A 20,994-nucleotide genomic window follows, 5' to 3' on the forward strand; every position below is an offset into this window, starting at 1 on the left:
TGACCACAAACCAAACACACATACGCCTTGGCTGGGAATAGCACCCATTTCAACTTTGCATGAAGCATGGTGACAAGAAAGACACAATGGCAGAGTAAACTAATAACAGTTAATGAAACATTTAACAGAAGTGATTTGCATAAAGTCTTTTTTCCTGATACTCAGATATGAAAACCCACCATACCTTCAACATCATGGAAGAGATGGATGGCTCCTGCCTCAGGTGTCTGGAAAAACAGGCCAGCCGTGGAGCTGTAATGGCCGTCTGGGCAGAAAATCTGCAACAAATATATAATGTGTAAAGGATATAAAGGAGCAAAATCAAACCTTTTCTTTTTCAAAATAGAACGTAAAATTAATTTAAATTTGATGCATGCTTTACATTCCTGGTGCTTTTGAAGATAGATTCAAATTTGCAGTTTGAATGTTCAAAGGCTAAAGAGGGCATATTTGATATAGTGTGTGTTTGGACTCAGAGTGTACCTTAACCAGCCCAACTGTGTTCATTTCCCCAAAAATGACAACAATCACGCAATTCATTTCTTTTTTTACACTAATGGTTCGATATTCTTTCAAGAATTGTTAAAAAAACATTTAATTTTATTAAACAAAACATTACAATGATCCTTTCTCATCCATTATGTAATTAGAATAATCCGACAATCACTTGTCAATTGTTTTATGTGGCCTCCTGATACAATACAAACAATAACAGGATAAACAACTCTGAATTAATATTGATACGTAATGATTCGTCATCTGAATATATTCTGAAAGGCTGTTCATTTAGGAATGGAGGATGAGATATGACTTTGAATGGGGTAACAGTTAATGACAAATGATCGTTATGTTTATGTTATTAACGAACCTGTACAGGGTAGGATTTAGGCTCGGCTGTCATTGGCTGGCAGTCGTTGTAGACCAGGATGATGAGAAACGAGATGGTTCCAGACATGACAGCAACGAGAACAGCTTCCGCAACCCGCGCCAGACGGCTATGAATGTACTTGTTGCGGAATATCGTCAGTTTGAAGTTCATGTGGTTAAACAATGCGCCAAAAACTCCACCTGGTTATATTGAATATTGTTCATAAGTCTGTTGATTGTCTTAACTAATCATCTAACTAGGGCCCATTTCATTCAAGGATTAGTTTTTTAACTTAGATACTAACTTAAGTTCAATTTAAAACAAATATTTATCACAATAACAAATTACCCTAAAGCAATTTTATATAATGACTAATACCTCTAATGAAACATGCCTCTTACTACAAAAATATACAAGATATTAAGATAAATTAGTAGATATTAATCTGGGGTTTTTGCACAGACTTTTTATGCACATTTATTACATGAATACCCCTGAAACTGAGCTAAATGCATGGTATATGAATAAACTTATGCCAGTAGTTTACTTATAAGTTCCAACATACAAATAACTGGTGAAAATATATCAAATGTTTACCTATAACCCCCATGAACACAAACATGATGATTTCTATGGGACTATAACTAAGACTCTGAAAAGAAAAAGAAAAACATGAGAAAACATGTTTAGTAGTTATGCCATTTCAAATTGATTCTGTGTTTAGCGTAATCAGGCAGAAAGGTTTTCAGCCATCAAAATGACAGGAAAGAAAATGTTACCAAAATCATACTGAAGCACAGTAAACAATTCTATGAGTCAAAAACTTTATACAGACTGATGGTTCAATTTTTTGTTTTACAAGGTATTTGGCTAGGTACAATCATAATGAAGTTTCCTATATCGTGATATTCATTGGGAAAGTCTGTTCTCATAGATATTTGTGTATTAAAGCATTTCTTGCAAAGATCATAATATTTGTTTTTCTATGGCACTTTTTGTTGTGAATTTTCTTGCGGAAAAGCAGGTTTAAAATGAGAACCTGAAGCTAAAAACAGTGTAAATTTGATATGGCTTACAAACCAATACCTGTAATAATAAAAGATGTCTTGGCAAATTACCAGTTTTTCGGGACAGATATGGTGACATTGCATTTATCTTTTAGTTGATATAATATAAGTTGCAAAGATGAAGGATATAAACATGAATTGAATCTCACAGTTTTCTTGGTCAAAACCATATTTGGTGTCCACTTTAAAGAGGCTTAGAGATCATGCCCTGGTGGAGAAAATAAACCTATACCACAAGACCAGTCTTACCCATTATTTACATCTTTTAGGCACTCGGATTTTAAGTAAATGATAAGAGAACGAAGGGAACACCAACGATTGTCTGTTGTTCTTGTTGCATTCATAATCTAAATGTATCTTAGGGACACAAGTCTTGATATAGTACAGCATATTTCTCTATTGTAGTTATTCATACTGAATACTATGTTTCATATATAGCTATGCCTGTGGAATTGTATTCCATTTGATGCTTTGGTATGAATGAATAAACATGTAACCCCATTTGAGATCTGATGAATCTCACCCATTCCGTATGTTGTTGTAAGAACTAAACTAACAAAGCAACAGTTCTTTCAGAGACACAAGAAGCATAACCTAATTATCATTGAAACCAGAGTTATGAGCCCTGCTAAACATGTGCGTATTGTTTCTAGAAACGTTTGCATGTTAATTGAATATCTGAAGTTTGTATTGTAATCTTGAATCGTTTATGAATTATGGCCACAGTTAAACGTTTTGCATGGTGACGACAATAAAGCAATAACACTACTTTAAAAAAATTTTTTTTGCAAAATGCTTTCATAGCCAACAATATCAAACCTGTCAGCAGAGAATATTGACACTCCCGTGCCAAATAAAAACGAAGCTTCATAAAAAGCGCAGCTTTAGCGAAGCTATTTCTTCGCTATAAAGCTGCGCTTTTTTTTCCAAAGCTGCGTTTTTTTCAAAAGCTTCGCAAAAGCTGTGCTTTTTCTTCGCTTTTTTCAAAAGCTTCGCAAAAGCTGCGTTTTTTTCATGAAAGGTTCGCTTTTAGTAAAAAAAGCTTCGCTAAACCTTCGTCTTTTGAAAAATAGCTTCGTCTTTTTGTTTCAGCCATATTTTCCTTAAACAAAAGCTTTGTCTTTAACATAAAAGCTTCGTCTTTTGCATAAAAAGCTTCGTCTTTTTGAAATTTAAGATGGCCAATATTTATTGGAAAAGACAAAGCTTTTCAACCAAAGACGAAGCTTTAAAAGAAAAGACGAAGCTTATTTTTTTGGATCTTTTGCTTTGTAGGTACACTTTTTTGCGTTTTAAGTGTATTATATAAATAATAAGTGCTTTTTCTAAGCTGAAGAATTTTTTCTTTTAAAAATTCTGCATTTCATCTCAATTATAATAATTCATGTTCAAGTTAAGAATTTCTTTTATCAGCAGTAATTTAAATGTTTTAGTTTATCCATGTGTAAATCTACAATAACATAAAAAAAAAAATTCAATCATTCATCAAATTCATACATTCTATTCCTGATTGAATGAAGTATTCAATCTCTTGATGAATGGATGAAATATGGAAAAAAAGGAATGAATTGATTGATTGATTGATTGATTGATTGATTGATTGATTGCACAAATGAATGAATGATGAATGAATGATAAATGAATGTGAATGTTTGATTGATTTACTGATGTATTGATTGATTAACTGGTGGGTTGATTGATTGGTTGGTTGATTGATTAGTGATTGAATGAATGAATGAATGAATGAATGAATGAATGAATGAATGAATGAATGAATGAATGAATGAATGAATGAATGAATGAATGAATGAATGAATAAGAATGAATGAATGAATGAATGAATGAATGAATGAATGAATGAATGAATGAATGAATGAATGAATGAATGAATGAATGAATGAATGAATGAATGAATGAATGAATGAATGAATGAATAAGAATGAATGAATGAATGAATGAATGAATGAATGAATGAATGAATGAATGAATGAAAATTTGAATAAATAATTGAATGAAGGAATGAATAAATAAATTAATAAATAATTAATAAATATATTAATTTATTTACTCAATTAGTTACTTTTAAATGACTGGATGAATAAATGAATTATCAATAAATGATTCAAAATAAAATAAAAAAGGATATTTTTAATAAATCAATGCAATAAATCATAATTTTATAATATTATGCAAAATAATACACTTACAAAATAAACAGTTATTAATTGCATTCAACTGAATATTCACAGAATTCATATTACTTAAATTTCTATACATGTTATCATCATAGATCTTAATGCTTTGTTCATAAGCCATTCCCATGATAAGCCATATTTGTACAACAACCAATCAGAATCACAGAACCAAATTTAAAATAAGGGCGGCCATTTTGTTGGGATTTCAGCAGGAAGGGTTGGATGTTTTTAAAGGAATTAATGAATTTACACAAATAACAACCATTGATGATTAAAGGGATAAATCAATGATATTAAATGTATGATATAACTATCATAAGATCAGATGAACATGGACTATGATTTGGAATGACAATCCAATCATTTGATGTTTTGTAAAAGATGACATGCAATACTGGTGAGTTCTTATAATATTCTGATCTTATACTTATTTTAGTTGTTTATCAATTACTTAATAACCTCAGTGACTATTTTCTTAAACATGTTGGACTTTATATTTCAAAATGATATCCAGCTCTTAAAAATACAATGAAATTTATAAGATATAGTTTTAAAACTCATTGATTTCTTGTTTTTACCCTTGGCTTAACAGAATATCTATCAAAATTTGCAGAATGTTTTTCCATTAAATGTACATCTGATAAGAATCAGTGTTGTTTTACAAGGGGTAATAAAATTGTCATCTGCCAGATGGCCTACCAGATATTGAAAATTGGATTGATCCATTATGTAAAGTGTTAATTAACAATCTGGTAGTTCACACTGTGTAATAAACAGAGCTGTTAGGAACCTCTAAATTTAACAAAAGGGCAACATAAGGCAGAGTATGAAAAAAGTCATTTTACTATGTAGTTGACAGTTTAAAAAAAAAGTTCACAATTTAGGTATCATACTGAAAGGTATGCCTCTACACCAACTAATGGTGTAAATAATTCGAAGATCTAAACAAAAATAAACAATATTGAGTATAAATATTGATTTCAAACATTTAGAATATGCTTCCATGTGGTTTAATAGAGAATAGTATCAGTGAAAAAAAATTGATATTCAACAATTTCACATTTTAATACAGCAATAAAAGGTCATAATGTTTTGTTTTTATTCTTTATTGGGGAAGTTTATACACAGGTATCAATGGGATATTATTTCATATCATGTGGGAACTAGTGATAAACTTGGCATTGATGTATATATGATATATATTTTATTAAAAGTTTTTTGTTACACCAGTCTGAGGCTTTTTATCCCCTATAGTATTAGAGGGTTGGAGGGAAAAAAAGCAGCTTTTGAGAAGAGCTGCGTTTTTTTGCCACAAAAAGCGCAGCTTTTGCGAAGCTTTCTGCAGTATTGGCCAAAAAAGCGTAGCTTTTGCGAAGAGCTGCGCTTTTTGCTTGAAAAGCGCAGCTTTGCGAAGCTTTCTGCTGTTATGGCTCAAAAAGCGCAGCTATTTGCAAAAGCTGTGCTTTTTGCTTTAAATAGCGAAGCTTTTGCGAAGCCTTGTGCGGTATTGGCCTGAAAAAGCGCAGCTTTTGCGAATAGCTGCGCTTTTTGGCCAATAACGCACAAAGCTTCATGTATACGAGATTGGCCGACGTAGCTCATTACCAGATGTATACGCATTTGGCCGACCGTATCCATTACTGGATGTAAACGCATGGCCCGCATATTTCAATAGGGTCATTTCAATATTTCAATTTTGCATCTTTCTTTTTGTAAACAATATCCCGGATGTTTATAAAATTAAAGTTTAACCTTTTGTGTATTGATTTTCCCTTGAAAATATCGTCTGCTAAATTGAGAAGGTGTTTATACTCCCAATCGCAGGTGTGATATCCCATTGTGACGTAATAAGACCACGAGCTAAGTACTGTATGGAATTTCCCCCAAATTCATTGATGCGTAAATCATTAAATATATTACGTCAGTTCAGTTTACCATTAAAATCAATTGAGATTATATTTACTTAAAGGTAATATTTTGTTTACAAACAAAAGAAACAATTAGTAAATGAGAAAATGATGGTAAATTTTCTGTGAAGCTTATATAATGTCCATCATAGTTTTGGCTGTAAAATAGGTCATGTGCAAGCGTTTTGTTTGATCTAGATCTTTTTATTCATACCGGAAAATCATTTATCGGCTTTCTTTTTTTGTAAACAATTTTATGAGGGGGTAATAAAGTTAAACAGACACCTTGGACTGGATCTCTCAGCTGGATGACACCGGATATTCCTGACATATTTCTGTGTATTAATACACAAGAACATAAATTGTCGGCTTTTTAATCCAGATGGGTCTTTTTTATGATAGGGGTAATAAAAATTAGATCGATCCCAGCATTTTATTACCCTTTGATTTAATGCAATTATGACATTTCAAAGAAATGTTACAAATCCATCTTGAAAATACATTCACAGCTGAAATAAAATAATTTAATATTTCATCATTGACACCATTTATTAGATAATTTAATTATCTATAAAAAATGAATTCACATAAAAAAAGATTTGGACACAATTATTTGGAGTAACATTGATTTTAAGGTCATACTGCTGTATTCATTTTCTCATTTTCAAATATCCAGAAAAGTACCTATGCAGATAAGGACTGCTTATCAGTAAGATGGCTATTGACTGGGAGGTGTAATCTGGCCACTTGTCTATGTGCTAAAGGGTTAAACAAAAAGCGCAGCTTTTGTGAATAGCTGCGCTTTTTGGCCAATACCGCACAAAGCTTCGCAAAAGCTTCGCTATTTCAAGCAAAAAGCGCAGCTATTCGCAAAAGCTGTGCTTTTTGGCCAATACCGCACAAAGCTTCGCAATTTCAAGCAAAAAGCGCAGCTTTTGCGAATAGCTGCGCTTTTTCCGCACAAAGCTTCGCTATTTCAAGCAAAAAGCGCAGCTTTTGCGAATAGCTGCGCTTTTTGGCCAATACTGCACAAAGCTTCGCTATTTCAAACAAAAAAGGAAAAAGCTGCGCTTTTAACAAATCGAAAGCTTCGCTAAAGCTTCGTTTTTTTGGCCAATACCGCATCGTTTTGCGGCGCTTTTAGCATCGTTTTGCGGCGCTTTTAGCATCGTTTTGTGACGCTTTAGCGAAGCTTTTTTGGCACGGTAGGGGAGAGCACTGCAGTTTGAAGTTCTTGAATTCTTACGTCGACTTACATATTTAAGTTATAACCTATTCACTTCCAACCCTGGAATAACAAAGTAAATCATCACCCGCGTTCAATAAATCAATAAATGCATACAAAAATTAAAAGCAGATATAGAGGATAACTGTTTGTTTCAATGTAAGATCGTAATATCTCACCGAGTGAGCACCAATTTTCGTATTTTACAAATAAAATATTTACTTTTGGTGTTCATGAGGTTGTTAAGTAAATGACATTATTGAAATTGTGTACCAACCCTATGCGCGCTGACATTTGATTTAGAAACCGAGAGCGGGTTTTCATTTCAAATTAAAGTTTGAAACAGTGAAATATCAATTTTGTTTCAATAATAAATCTCTATGAACCAGCAGAGAGCATATAATAAATTGAGTCATAGTAATAAGGTGGTGTTGTGTATGTGCATAGAAAAAGGCATCAGCAGATACCATACCTGTCAATATATTCCTGTAACTTGTATACATTTTTTTTACTCAGAATTACATGCAGCATACTATTTGAGTAACTATTTAATATTATATTAAAGCTACACTCACACAGATTGTCTGTTTCGACAACTTATTATTTCTCTTGTCAAGGAACTTTTGCCTAAATGTCCGGAAAAAAGTGACATAAGATTGCTCACAAGTGATTAGATTGCAGTTTTTCATATTTATGTTCAAAAATTGCTGTTTTATAGCGAAATAGTTACTAACTAAATGATTGTTGGCAGGTTTCCAAACAATTGAGATATTTTGTATAGTAAGAGTTCTTATATTGCTGAAAACTGTGAATCTTTGAGAGTGCAGCTTTAGGGGAATTTTTTTTATGCAAACAAATTTGAGCTGCTGGGGCTCTTTTAAAAACAATATCTTTGTCATTTTTAAGGTATAAATTGAAATTATCTTAGTGTCATATTTTCATTGTTTTGCAACATAATTGAGTGAATTGAGTTTTAACAAGTATTAAAAGAAAACATAAAGTTGAATAGAAACCAAAAATAAACTTGTTGCCATTTTTGCTGTTTATTCAGATTTAATATACTTGTTTATGATGTTACAAAGTTATAACATCCTTAAATGAAAAGTCATACATCCATGCCAGATTGACTTTGTATTAAACATGAATACGGTACTAGAATAGCATTATCAAGTTAAGGAATAGTATTCAAAACGCAATCTAAAAATTGTTTAATATTATTGTTACAGAACGGCAGAAAATGATGGAGTATTTGGTAGGCACAATGGGGGTGGGGTCTTATAAGTACTTTTCACATGTATGCGGGGCGGTAACGATGTTTCTCAAATGACCGCCAACACATGTGTCAGGGTTGGAGTTTTTCATCCATCCCGCATACATGTGAATGATACTTTTTCTTGCATACAGAAAATTTGAATTATAGTGCAATTCTGATAATTCAAAATAGAGCACTGGTTGATTGTTTTACTGATCACCAGTACTCAACCTTGACCTGAATTTTGTTGAAAAAGTGACCACATAGTTAACACGTTTGTTGAACATTAGAACTCCAACCCAGTTTTAGGTAAACAAAACTTTTTGTATATGTTCACCCTAGTGACCTACGTTTTAAGACCAAACAAGACCCATAACTAAAATGGACCTGCATTTATATATACATATGTTCACAGATTCTGACCAACTTTATAAAGAATTGGTAGAAATTGTGGCGACAGACAGACAAAGTCTGATCAAAAGAAATAAACCTCAACTTAATTTTCGTTTTGGATTTTTTTTTTCACTGTTGAGGCAGAAAAATTAATGTAATCTTTTTATCTGTTTATTTTTCAAAAATAATATAGTTTTCTATTTAGTATGATATATTCAAACATCATATTGAAAAAAAAATGAAGTTGGTGGTCTATTCATCTATTTACACAATGATTTAGGTTTTGCTCTATAGGGCTAACAACATCACACAATTATTTTATTTTACTTACATCATGATGATTATTATATCCGTAGCCAATGATGTAATATAAGCCATTTGTTATGTTCATTTATTTAATATTACCATTGAAATAGAGCAAGTATCAAAATACCAATTTATCTTCAGTTTATATTACATGTACATGTAAGTAATGTATAGTTATGATCAATACATTTTATTTAAAAAAAAAATCCATTTTAACAGGGTATGTAGGTTATGATGAAAAATCTATCAGTTATAAGTGACATTTGTTCAGATTTCACAAAACATAATTCAACATTTATATAATCACAAACAGGTTTTAGTTGAATCAACACAAATATTCACATAAAGTGTAGAATCTGATTCACTTTTCAACACAGCTTGATAACTACAATGCTATCATCATCATTTCCAACAATGAGACTTGAGGTTTGTTCACTGAACCACACTGACTGAGGGCAGGCCAGGTCATCAGCCTCCGTGGCCACTGTGGCAAGCTTCTGTCTTCCCTCTCTGTCCACCTGTACCACAGTGTCAGACATATACCCACACACAAACACATGGCCACTAGGGCTGACACATACTCCCCTGGGAGTTTTTAGTTCAGGATCTCTTAGTTTTGATAACACTTGACCATTTTTATCAAGGGTAATTAATTTACTGCCATACAATGTTGTTATATAGAATCTCTCCCCATCAGGACTTACAGCACATTTGGCCACTCCCCTTTCTTCATATATTACCTTTCCCATCAGTCCATCCATTGTGTACTGGTAGAGGGCAGAGTCAGAGCCCACATACAGTAGACCCTCGTGGTAGGCAATGGAGGTACAGTCATGGTCTGTGGTGAACTTTCTTGATAAGTGTAACTGTCCTCTGGTCACTGTCAGGAAGTAGACTATATATGTTTTATCTTCATAAGTAACTACAGCAACCTCACTGCCGGTTGTGTGGCACAAGTGTTCTGGAGATGCAGGACAATCAAGGTGAGCAGTGACCTTGTACTTCATGTCCAGAAGCTTCAGTCTCCTGTTGTTTGAGTCAGCAATAACAAGGTCTCCACTGGGCAGCTCACATATACCTTCAATACTGCAGGTGTTCTTATCTTTCTTTATTCTAACACTGAACTTCTTTGACCCTTGACCTTTGTACACGTAACCACTATCTAACCTCTTTGCTTTGGAAATCACTCTTTCAGTGGCTCCAAACATGTTCAGGTTCCTGAGAAATGGCATTATGCTGCTGTCATACTTAAAACATAAGGTTTCTACTGGCTTTTCTTGTATTTCATGCAATAGATTCTGGGCTTCTGTCAGTTTTGTTTTACATTTCCTGTGCCCGACGTAACAATTAGTCTCCTTGTTTTTTCCAGTTATCTGCCTGAACTTATCAATCATGGTTTTCAGTAACTCATTCATATGAGTACACTTTTCAATGTCATCTTTCAAACTCTTCTCTAAATCCTTCTTCATGCTATCTAATTGTTCAACTGTTTTTTTCTCAAGCTCGTCTAAGATCTGGTTAAACTCTTTACGGAGAGCCTTGATTTCAGCCAGGATGTTCTTGTATGAGTCCTTAAGAGAGGCTTGGTCTTTCATCTTGGCATTCTTGAGCTCATCTAGCCTGCTCCTCATCTTGTCCACTGCTTCTGGCAGCTGCTTGAACTCTGCTTTTTCAAGGAAGCCTCTGGCCAGTTCTGGCAAGTGACTTATACTGCTACAAAATCTGAAAATGTACATGTTCTCTTGAGATGGCATTGCCAAATGATAAAAAATAAATCAGATTTTATTTTAATAACACCTTTAGAATCTAGTCTAAGGTTTAAGCTAAATAATTATAGGAGGGTGATGCTTCCTGCCTTTTATGAAAGGACCCCTCTGTCTTCATTGAGACAAAAATGTGCACCCTTCTGCTTTCTTAAAATTAAATGCTTTAGGTAATCAAATCATTCCATTGCTTGGTTTAAAGCTTATTATAAATTTATAAATAAACTTTATTTTTCTCGCAGTTTAAACCCACTTCCACTTAACACATTTGTAACTTGTTTTTGTAGAATTAATTTAGAGAGGGATATTTAAGTTCAACGCAGCCAGATACAATACGCCCTTAGTACCCAATAACTTTTCTTCAGCCCTCGACTTTTTTAAAACTTGGCTAAATACCTTAGTTGATTTCTCAACCAAATACCTGACAACAGCAACACCAATTTAACAAATAAGAGAAAGGATGCCCTCATTGATTTATTTCTTTATATATTTATTTTTAAAAAGAATCACAAATATTTTCTGACGCGACTAAGATGCATAACTAAGCCAGAGCTTCTCAGACATATTGCATAATTATGTCCATACAGTGATCGTGACTTTTGTGTTAATATATTAAAGGGCTTGAAGTCATGGCCAATTTTAACCCTTTTATCATGACCACAAGAAAAACAATAAGTAACTTCAAAATCAATAAAAAAAATAAAAGAAGACAGACAAGCAGGTTTTATACTAACAAGTAAAAACTTAAAATAAACATCAAAATATTGATTATTGATTGACTGATATTGATTGATAAATGAAAAAGGAATTATAGACCCAGGTCTTGGGCACAACACATCTGGTGGTCACTATTGCAAATTTATTTCAAAATCTCACTAATACTGACAAAGACATGAACCACAATCTTTAGTAAACTAATATAGCATTACTAGCAAAGTGACCTTGACCTTACTGCTGGGGACCAAGGTCTTGAGTGTGACATGTCGTCATTTTATATTTGTCTAATTATTGAGGATCCCAACATGACAAAATTATGGATGGTACAGGAAAGCATGACAGATGTTTTAGACTGACAGACAGGACCACTTCACTTTGTGAGGCGGGGGTTGTATAGTGTGCTTTAGCTGTTATATTCTCAGTTTTAAGGCATATATTCTCTGGGCCCATGTGTAAGTTTTATTTGATAATGTTGAACAGATTTGGAGTAATGGCCAGGGTTAAACTTTCTGCACAACTCTGATGATGGCTTTGCCTACTTCAACAACACCAACACTTTCACAATATCTAAACAAAAATGTAACAAAACTTATAAAATTAATCACCTGTGATTGAGTGACACACAGACATGGCAACACAGTTCCTGATGGTCATCACAGTGGACCTCCAGCTTGTTCCCATGTTGGTCACATCTGTCCATGGAGAATCCTGTCCATTTCTGGATGTCTCCACGCCCATACACAACATGTTTCTTGAAGTACTCCCCATGTATCCTCACACACTTGTCACACAGATAGTGTTCACACTCTGGGCAGAAGTGCTGGGCTTCAGTGTTCAAGTCATTTTCCTCACACTTGGAACAACTGTAGTCATGAATCAGGTCAGATCCCTTGTAAAAAGATGAACCTCCAAATGCCATTTTGTTTAGACTTGTCAACCATTTAAACTTGTCAAATAACACTTCAGTCTAGATTACAGTTATCAACACTAGCATAATTACACAATTATGATAAGTGAAGGAAGAATCCGATAAAATGTCACCTCATCACATTTTTATTAACTGCCATTACTGTTTCAAGTTTAAAAAGCACAATGAGTTGCTAGCAACCATTCAAAAGACCAGGAAGTAAAATACTCCAATCAATAAACTAAACAAACATAATAATACCACCTTGGGAATGATATGTTTAAACCAACTTCAACTCAAAACAAAATATCATGCGTTTCAGTTAAAAAAAAATCAAAAAGAAAATCTGACAAATTGTATTTTTTGTTGAATTGTTTAGTAGAACAGTTGAACATTTAAAGTAGTTCAATTATTGAACTGTTCTGCAAAAATAAATCAGATAACAAATAGTTTAACACAATCAATAAATTAATAGTTCAAATTACTTTTTGAAGTAACATATAATCATGACAATAAAAGTGTCAACTAATATCTCAGTTCAAATGCAGTCAAATATCTTCATGTTTTCCATAAAAAACATGTCCCCCTTATTTGCTGATGACTTGTAAATCTACCATTCATACATCATTGACCTTGATAAGTGCATATGGCATACATGCCATAACCCCCCGGTATTTTTAACCTGCCGGTGTCATGGCTGGGGATTAAAATTCCCTAGAACTTTAAAATACACAAAAATGTATATAAAAATAGGGAATAGGAAACATGCAATAATAAAAAAACATGCAATAATAAAAAAGATTTTTTGATGAATGCCAAAAGGAAACAGGATTTCCAACTTTTATGAGAAGTGATTAATATATTTGTAACAATGATCAATGGCAAACAAATATGACTATGTGGGAAATTGAAGATATAAACAATATTTATAATACCCGGTTTTTATACCATTCTCTTCTTGTCTGAAAGTCATCATTGCTGATAGAAAGTTGTTTTTCAATGGAGTCTAAAGAAAGGTAAGTCAATTTAATTGTCTTGAAAACACATCTTTTTCTATACAGACTTTGAAGTAAAAATACGCCTGTTATTTGCTGATGACAAGTCAATCTTACGGTCATACACCATTGACTTCAATCACTGTATAGGTTCTTCGTTTACATCACACCAGCCAATTAGCTATACATCATTCTTAAGATTCAATTAAAACCAATATTGAATACCACCACAGTCCCAAATTTCCCAAAACATCTTAAGTCCCTATTAAAATATTAAGCTATCAAGGGGTCCAACGTAAAAAAAAAATTGCGGAATTTTAAGTGAGATACATGTTCGATGCGTAACAAAACAGCACACTCTTTTGAGTTTTTTGGTGTTGGATATTTTGACCTGGTAAGTAAGTACCTACAGTATTTAACTATTTATAGGATGCTAGCATAGATAGGACGCAGGCAAAAAAAAAAAAAAAAAAAATTGTGAGAAAACCGGTAAAATCACTAAATATAAAAGATAGTTTTTCCAAGTATTTCTTGTCTCTGACTTAAAATTTCACAAAAATAACTTACGTTGGACACCCTGGCTAAGCTAACTACTTTGATCTTCATATAATTAGTCTAATGTATACATCCTTAAAAGTTTTTGAACTTGACAAGAAAATTATCTATATGAAAATCACAATAAACTAAAAAACAATCGAAATATCGATATGAACAAAGGAATTTGGCTTAATAAAATAAGCTAGTTAAGTTTGTTGTGCTCAAACACTTATGAAGAATTGGGGAAAGAGAAACGGAAATGTACTGAAAGGCAAGGAGTAATGTAAGAATGATTAAAGTAAAGTCTAAATGACTTACATCATCCTTCTGCAGATGTGAAACAATTGAAATGTAAAGCTTATGACTTTATATTTGAAAACTGTTGTACTCGGAATAATAATATCACTGTTGCATAATTACACAGTTGATTCACAAGTTAAATCTATCCTCCGTCACTCCTTCCTTACATTTTACAAGAATTAAACATTGAATCAAAATCAATGTATTAAAATAATAAATCATTTATAAATAGAATTGGATCACAACTACCATGTCTAAGTTTGAGCCCATTCTTTTTATGCTTTTAGTATATTTTTGTTAATATATCATAGTAAATGGTCCATGCTTCTAACAGACAAAACTTGCCAACCACGAGTAGTTTGTGGAAAAAGAAATGTTCAATGTTTCTCTCTACCATACATGTATCTACATATTTTTTGTTGTAATAAATTTCTAAAAAGGAAAAGGATCACCAGTCCTGTGTCCTCGACTACATCACCTTGTCTTAGAAATGAATACAATAATGAAGTTATTTGTGCCAGTCTAAATCAATAAAAAACGTCAAATAAAAAGTAAACAAGAAACCTGATGTGACAAAACCAGGTTTTCAATGATTGAAAGAACTTCAGCCTTTGTAATGAGATTCAGTATCAACTTCAGGGACCCCAAACACAATCCCATGAAAGTCCTCCATAAACTCTCCAACATATCAAGTTTGTTCACAAAATGTCAACCCTTACTAAAGTAATTCTGCACCAAATGGTTATCTGTTTTTAGAAACAGTGATCTTGACTCTAGGGGCCCCAAAACAATCCCATGAAAGGTCTACATAAACTCTGCCCATATACCAAGTTTGGTAACAATATGTCAACCCTTACTTACCAGTGAGTTTTTCATTTCAGTACTAACCATTTTTTATTTTTAACGACAGTGACCTTGACCCTGATTCTTGAGGCCCCAAACACAATCCCATGAAAGGTCTCTATAAACCCTTCATATATACCAAGTTTGGCTGCAATATGTTAACCCTAACTTAAGTCATTCAATACCTACCATTTTTCTACTTATAGTAACAGAGACATTGACCTAAATCCTAGGGGCCCAAAACCCAGTCCTATGAAAGGTCTCTATTAACTCTTCCTATATATCAAGTTTGGTCACTTTATGTCAAACCTAACTAAAACTATTTGAGATTGCTCCTTCCCACCCACCAGCCAGCAACGATCCAAGTCATTCTAATACCCAGTTTTCCCTTTGTGAATTCCTGGTTGAAAATATAAAAATTAGCCTGTCAAAAGAAATAAAACAATGTCAATCAAGGGCAATAATTTGCATTTAAGGTTAAAATGGAATTATGTAAGAGGGTGGTCATTTATTGGGCGAAGAATAAAAACAATTGAATTAAGGATATAGAAGTTATTAATAAAAATCCCATCTTGCCCTAAAACTTTAGACTGCCCTAAAACTTTAAACTTAGTTCCTTATGTCAATCAGGGTCATAATAAAAGTCATATTATAGTCATATGACCTTCAATCTCAAAGTGCGACCTTGACCTTGAACCAAGCTGGTTGTTACATATGCTCTGCACATCGTCTCAATATGGTGAACATTTGTGGCGAGTTGTTTCAAAATACTTCATATCAAGGGTTTAACAGCTAAAGACCGGACATGAATTGTAGTCATATGATCTTTGCCCTCTATGTGTTACCTTGACCTTGAGCCAAGCTGGCTGTAACAGCTGTTCAAGAATTATTGAGCGGACATGATTTGTGATGGACGTACGGACAGACAACTTGAGAAAAAACAATATATCTCTGAATTTATGGGGGAAGACATGATTAATAGGATGAATAACAAGAAAAGGTAAGATACCCCAAATTTGCCGAAGTTGAATAGACCAGGCAGAGAAAGGTTGAAACAGTTCCCATTTCTACAACTCGCGACGACGTTCAGGGTGAGTGTGGACAACATGGAGGCAAAAAACTGAAACAGAAACGGTAAACATTTTGCCATGATAAACCAATTAGCACAAAATTGATTTTCATCTAACCATCTAATTGACCCAAAAAGTAAAAAAAATTGTCAATAAATTATAGCACACAGTTATATAAGTAAAAAGATGATTTTAAGCATTTCTGACATGCATGATCTTAGAGTCATATCTTTGTAATTTACCTACCTGTTAGAATTCAACTTAATCTTTAAAGTGAGGCTCCCATTTACATCGTGTTAATCACTTAAAATGCTCATCCAATACCCTTAGTTAGGCAAGCCGGACATATTTAAAGAAATATTACAGCTAAAGTTAATGGACTTGCCAGTTATATGCCCATCACAATATTATACATACATGTATACATGTTAACATGTATATATATATATATATATATATATATATATATATATATATATATATATATATGTTTTATGCTTATATTTCATATACTCTTGAGAAATGAGCATTGTGACTAAGGTTACATATTCGGCAAGACAACACTGCTGACCCTGCCACAGATGATAACAACACCACTGCCAATGACAACAATGCTAAAATAATGTCTCAACCTATTTCTTCGAAAACAGACTTATACAACCAAAATCACCTACTAACAATGTATTTATACAACAAAAAATCACACTAAAATTTAATCGTTAGTCACATGTACATCACAGTTTGCAGTGAAATATGCCGACAATTGATTGCATCACAAAGGTATAATAGCTATCAAGCAGAACATTATCTTTAAAACATGTAAGAGCAGAACAAAACATTTGCACATACAATTCTCCAGGTGAGAGCCTGATTCCAGAAGCTGGCGCCCTCCTCCAGTGAAAAGAGAACTCCACCAACAGGTGCCCCGAAGGCTGCTGACACGCCTGCTGCTGCTCCTCCCGACACAAAGTCACGCTTCTCTGTGTCAGAGCGGAAATACTCAAATAACTGAAAAGTAACCAAGATTTTCTGTTTGAAATATTTTAGGCTGAGATTTTTTCATTCCATTTATTGCATGTGTAGATCTGTTATATGACAATCTAGATGAAAGATGTTGAATACAATATTTATTATTTCACCATGTATCATCAGTATTGAGATTCAAAAAGGTCTTTCACCCAAATGTTGTCATAAATCTTTTTTATGATTCCTCAGAATTTTTCAAATTAATGATGCAATATAAGATATTAGATTCCACTAAAGTAATGTTAATATTACCAGAGTACCCACAAATCACAGAAAATAAAATTCTTGACTTTTCCCTGACCAAATTTTAGTTTTCCCTGACCAAAATACAAAAACTTAATTAGTGATCTTTTTGCATGATAAATACTGTTAAAAAAACATTGTGAAATGAACAAACTGCCTTAGCCTTTACTCATTCTTTATGCTCTTTTTCAAATTCATCCCTTGATCCTAAATGTCTTGTTTCTACTTTTCCAGACTTTTGCCAAGATATCACTGACCTTGAAAAAAGCTCTTTTTTGCTGAGTGTTTCCTGACTGCATTAATTAAGTCACTTATTCCAGTTACACAAAAAAATGCTTTTATCTCATTGATTCAAATTTAGGTAAGTTTTCTATAACAAGCAAGCGTGATACCTTGAGGTCAAACTTGAATGATGAAGATCTACCCTGGGAAATTCCTGCTGCGACAACTGCCCCTGAGTGGATCATAGGACCTTCCTGTAACAACAACAGAAATTTACATTAACAGGTACTGCTAAACCATCTGGTTTCACAATGGAAAAATAGAAAAGGAAACAGCAAGAATTCACTAAACCACAGTTATGGACAGACTCTAACCTTTTAATTTATCATGACAAAAACAAGTATTTGTAACAAATGAAATTTAAGAGAAATCTTGACCTTCAACCCTAAACACATACGTACAGTGGCCAGTAATAGTGAAAATAAGTGCCACATTATTTTAAAATCTCCTAATGCAGGTCAAAGTTATAGTCTGTACAAACCAAAATATAAGGCATTGTGACCAATGACCTTTAAAGTGTGACCTTCACCTTTTACGTATAAACCTTGGTCTTTTAAGCGACACACCATCTTATCATAATTGTGCAAAATTTTAAAATTACAGCCCAAACACAATTAGTACAATTCAATTTTACAAATGACCTTTGATCTTGAAATTTGGCCTAATAATTTGATAAAACCTCTATGCATGGAAAAGTCACAGCCAGAACATAAATTGTTCTGATAACAACTGCAGCTTATAACCTAGGTTTTCCTTTCATTTGATGATAAACAATAATCCTTTTTTTAGTTGTTGTTGAAGGAAGTTTTAAAATCAGTAAAATTTATATAGATCATTGTTCTTCTTTATAGATTATGAACTAACCAGTTACATGTCAGTAATTCCAACAAACCTTGCCGACTGCTAAACCCCCCGCAACAGCCAAAATAACACCGATGATCTTGACAAACAGTGTCTTCACTCGTACAACATGCGGGACTTTGACACCGTTCAGGAAACACTTGATCTGTGGGATGCCACTTCCAGCTGCCACAGGCTGGAAAAATAAATTCCTTGTAATGGACATTGTGTGGGCAGAGCATTATAGCTTCATGACAAAGGGATCACTGAAAATTAAACATGAGAATCATAACTTAAGTATGTTTGAATAAAAACTTGCCTGCTCCAGGTTAACAATTGCCTGCTACAGGCTCAAAATTGTCTGCTATAGGTTCAAAACTGCCTGCTACCTTGTCAAAATTGCCTGCTACCTTGTCAAAATTGCCAGCTACAGTGTCAGATTGCCTGTTACTGGCTCAATATTGCCTGTAACAGGTTTTAAATTGCCAGCTACAGGGTCAAAATTGCCTGCTTCACACTCAAAATTGCCAGCTACAGTGTCAAAATTGCCTTCCACAGATTTTTTACTGATAAACCTTTAACTTCTTACTAAATAATGCATTTATGAAAAATATTTATTACTGATAACAAGATTGTAACCGTTAATTTAACAGAAGAAAGACCAAAAATGAAATGAATGGTGAATACTAAAAGATTAACTTTGGTCTACTATAGTCTCATAAGGTAGAAATACCATGTTTTATGCTCATTTCTTTCAAATTAAACTCATTCATGAATAAGAAACATTCTTTTCAACATTTATTCATCCTTTTTGAATTATTAAAACAATATTATGAATTGTGGTAAATCTTATCTGGGAGTAAGAGTGCATCTTTTAAGAATGGCCTTTACATTCCGAGACTATAGATATATGTAATAAAACCTGCGTACAGCAATGAACGCTGTAAGGAAGGATCCAATCAACAAGATAACTCCATTCAGTCCGACCCAGGACAGCAGCGGGGCAACGAGACATTTGCGCTCCGTACAATGGTCAACTACTGAACACGTGGTTAAGGTGTTGATTAAAAACTATGCAATGTGGATATAGTACTGATATAAGGCTACGGTTGGATTCTAAGCTCTCAAAGCATTATTTAGATAAAAGCAAAATTCAAGAAAGTTAACACACCTGTCCAACAAAACCCCCATATCAATTAATTATAACATGATAATTGTTGAAAACTTGTTATGGTCAGAGGCAGATGTATAAAGTCAGGCAACCAGAAACACACATAATATTTTTGTTTGTTTGTTTATTTCAGTTTATCAAGGTCTGTCCGCGCCCATTGGCTGCATTATAGCTTGACCTCGCTGTGACAACATCACGACTTAAATTGTGTTTAAATGCCATAAGTGACATGAGATAGAAGTGACAGCAATTCACAGTCAAATTCAGACATTGGAAGACTTGAAGAAACAGAGGGAGATACAAGAGATCCGGGTGCGATACCCTAGCTCTTTGCGAAGAGACCTCTTGGTTCTTTAACGTGCTCAGTGTAAAGCACCGATACACATGATACAACTTTCTTGGGTTGAACCAGTACTGAGTACACCACTTTTCCAAGCACTACCCTTTAAATGCCAAGCGCCAGGCAAGGGAGCTACTTGTACCAACTTTTAACGTTTTTAGGTATGACGCGGCCTGGGATCGAACCCACGACCTCCCGCTAGGTCACGGAGACGGTACATTATATTTTTCTTAAGTCATAAGAATTGTATCTTAATTGTCTGGTACCGGTAAATGGGTTAGAAGTGTAATAAAGAAACATATTAACCAATGAACGTAATGAAAGGATACAGTGTCTCAGGAATGTGAATTTTAAGTCTGATGTTTTTTCCACACCAATGTCAATCAGAGAGGCGATTAGTCCTGTCAAAATGCCGATCATACCCATGACAAACCATCTAGCCAGTTCCCGCTTCAATACCCACTGAAAAAAAACACAAAGTCAAATTCACATTAAATTTGAAACTATGAAACAGCAATGACATAGTCTTGTAGAGTTATAATATGTGCCTTAATAAGAACATAGCTCATCAAGATAAAAAGTTTAATTCCACTTATATGTATTGTAATAATAATGCTATTTATAAGATAAAGGACTAAAACTTTAACACACTTTTTATTCTACCGAATGAAAAATTTAATTTCTAAAATTAATCACAATTCCAAAACAATAAGGATCCTAAAACATAGTTACATTACTTGTTTTGTT

General features: G+C 33.5%; 3 protein-coding genes across 3 annotated transcripts in view; all 3 read right to left on the minus strand.

Moving 5' to 3' along the window:
• Positions 1-16,262, minus strand: part of LOC128243332 (uncharacterized) — a 38,071-nt gene extending 21,809 nt beyond the window's left edge. Inside the window, exon 1 of the mRNA XM_052961038.1 lies at positions 12,624-16,262. The gene's annotated coding sequence lies outside the window, so the exon portion shown is untranslated. The remainder of the gene's footprint in view (positions 1-12,623) is intronic.
• Positions 1-20,994, minus strand: part of LOC128243310 (H(+)/Cl(-) exchange transporter 7-like) — a 33,624-nt gene that overhangs the window by 9,331 nt on the left and 3,299 nt on the right. Inside the window, exons 4-12 of the mRNA XM_052961017.1 lie at positions 20,577-20,709; positions 19,667-19,776; positions 18,789-18,932; positions 18,007-18,090; positions 17,195-17,353; positions 16,285-16,395; positions 1,466-1,520; positions 869-1,068; positions 185-278 (exon numbers count right to left, since the gene is read on the minus strand). Coding sequence (XP_052816977.1) covers positions 185-278; positions 869-1,068; positions 1,466-1,520; positions 16,285-16,395; positions 17,195-17,353; positions 18,007-18,090; positions 18,789-18,932; positions 19,667-19,776; positions 20,577-20,709 — 1,090 coding nt within the window. The remainder of the gene's footprint in view (positions 1-184; positions 279-868; positions 1,069-1,465; positions 1,521-16,284; positions 16,396-17,194; positions 17,354-18,006; positions 18,091-18,788; positions 18,933-19,666; positions 19,777-20,576; positions 20,710-20,994) is intronic.
• LOC128243321 (uncharacterized) lies at positions 8,522-12,624 on the minus strand. The gene is made up of 2 exons (XM_052961028.1): positions 12,299-12,624; positions 8,522-10,935 (listed from the first exon to the last, which is right to left on the minus strand). Exons 1-2 carry the CDS (start codon positions 12,610-12,612, stop codon positions 9,582-9,584), a joined length of 1,668 nt encoding a protein of 555 aa, XP_052816988.1. The 5' UTR covers positions 12,613-12,624; the 3' UTR covers positions 8,522-9,581.

The sequence above is a fragment of the Mya arenaria genome, chromosome 2 (assembly GCF_026914265.1).
Source record: "Mya arenaria isolate MELC-2E11 chromosome 2, ASM2691426v1".
NCBI lineage: Eukaryota > Metazoa > Mollusca > Bivalvia > Myida > Myidae > Mya > Mya arenaria.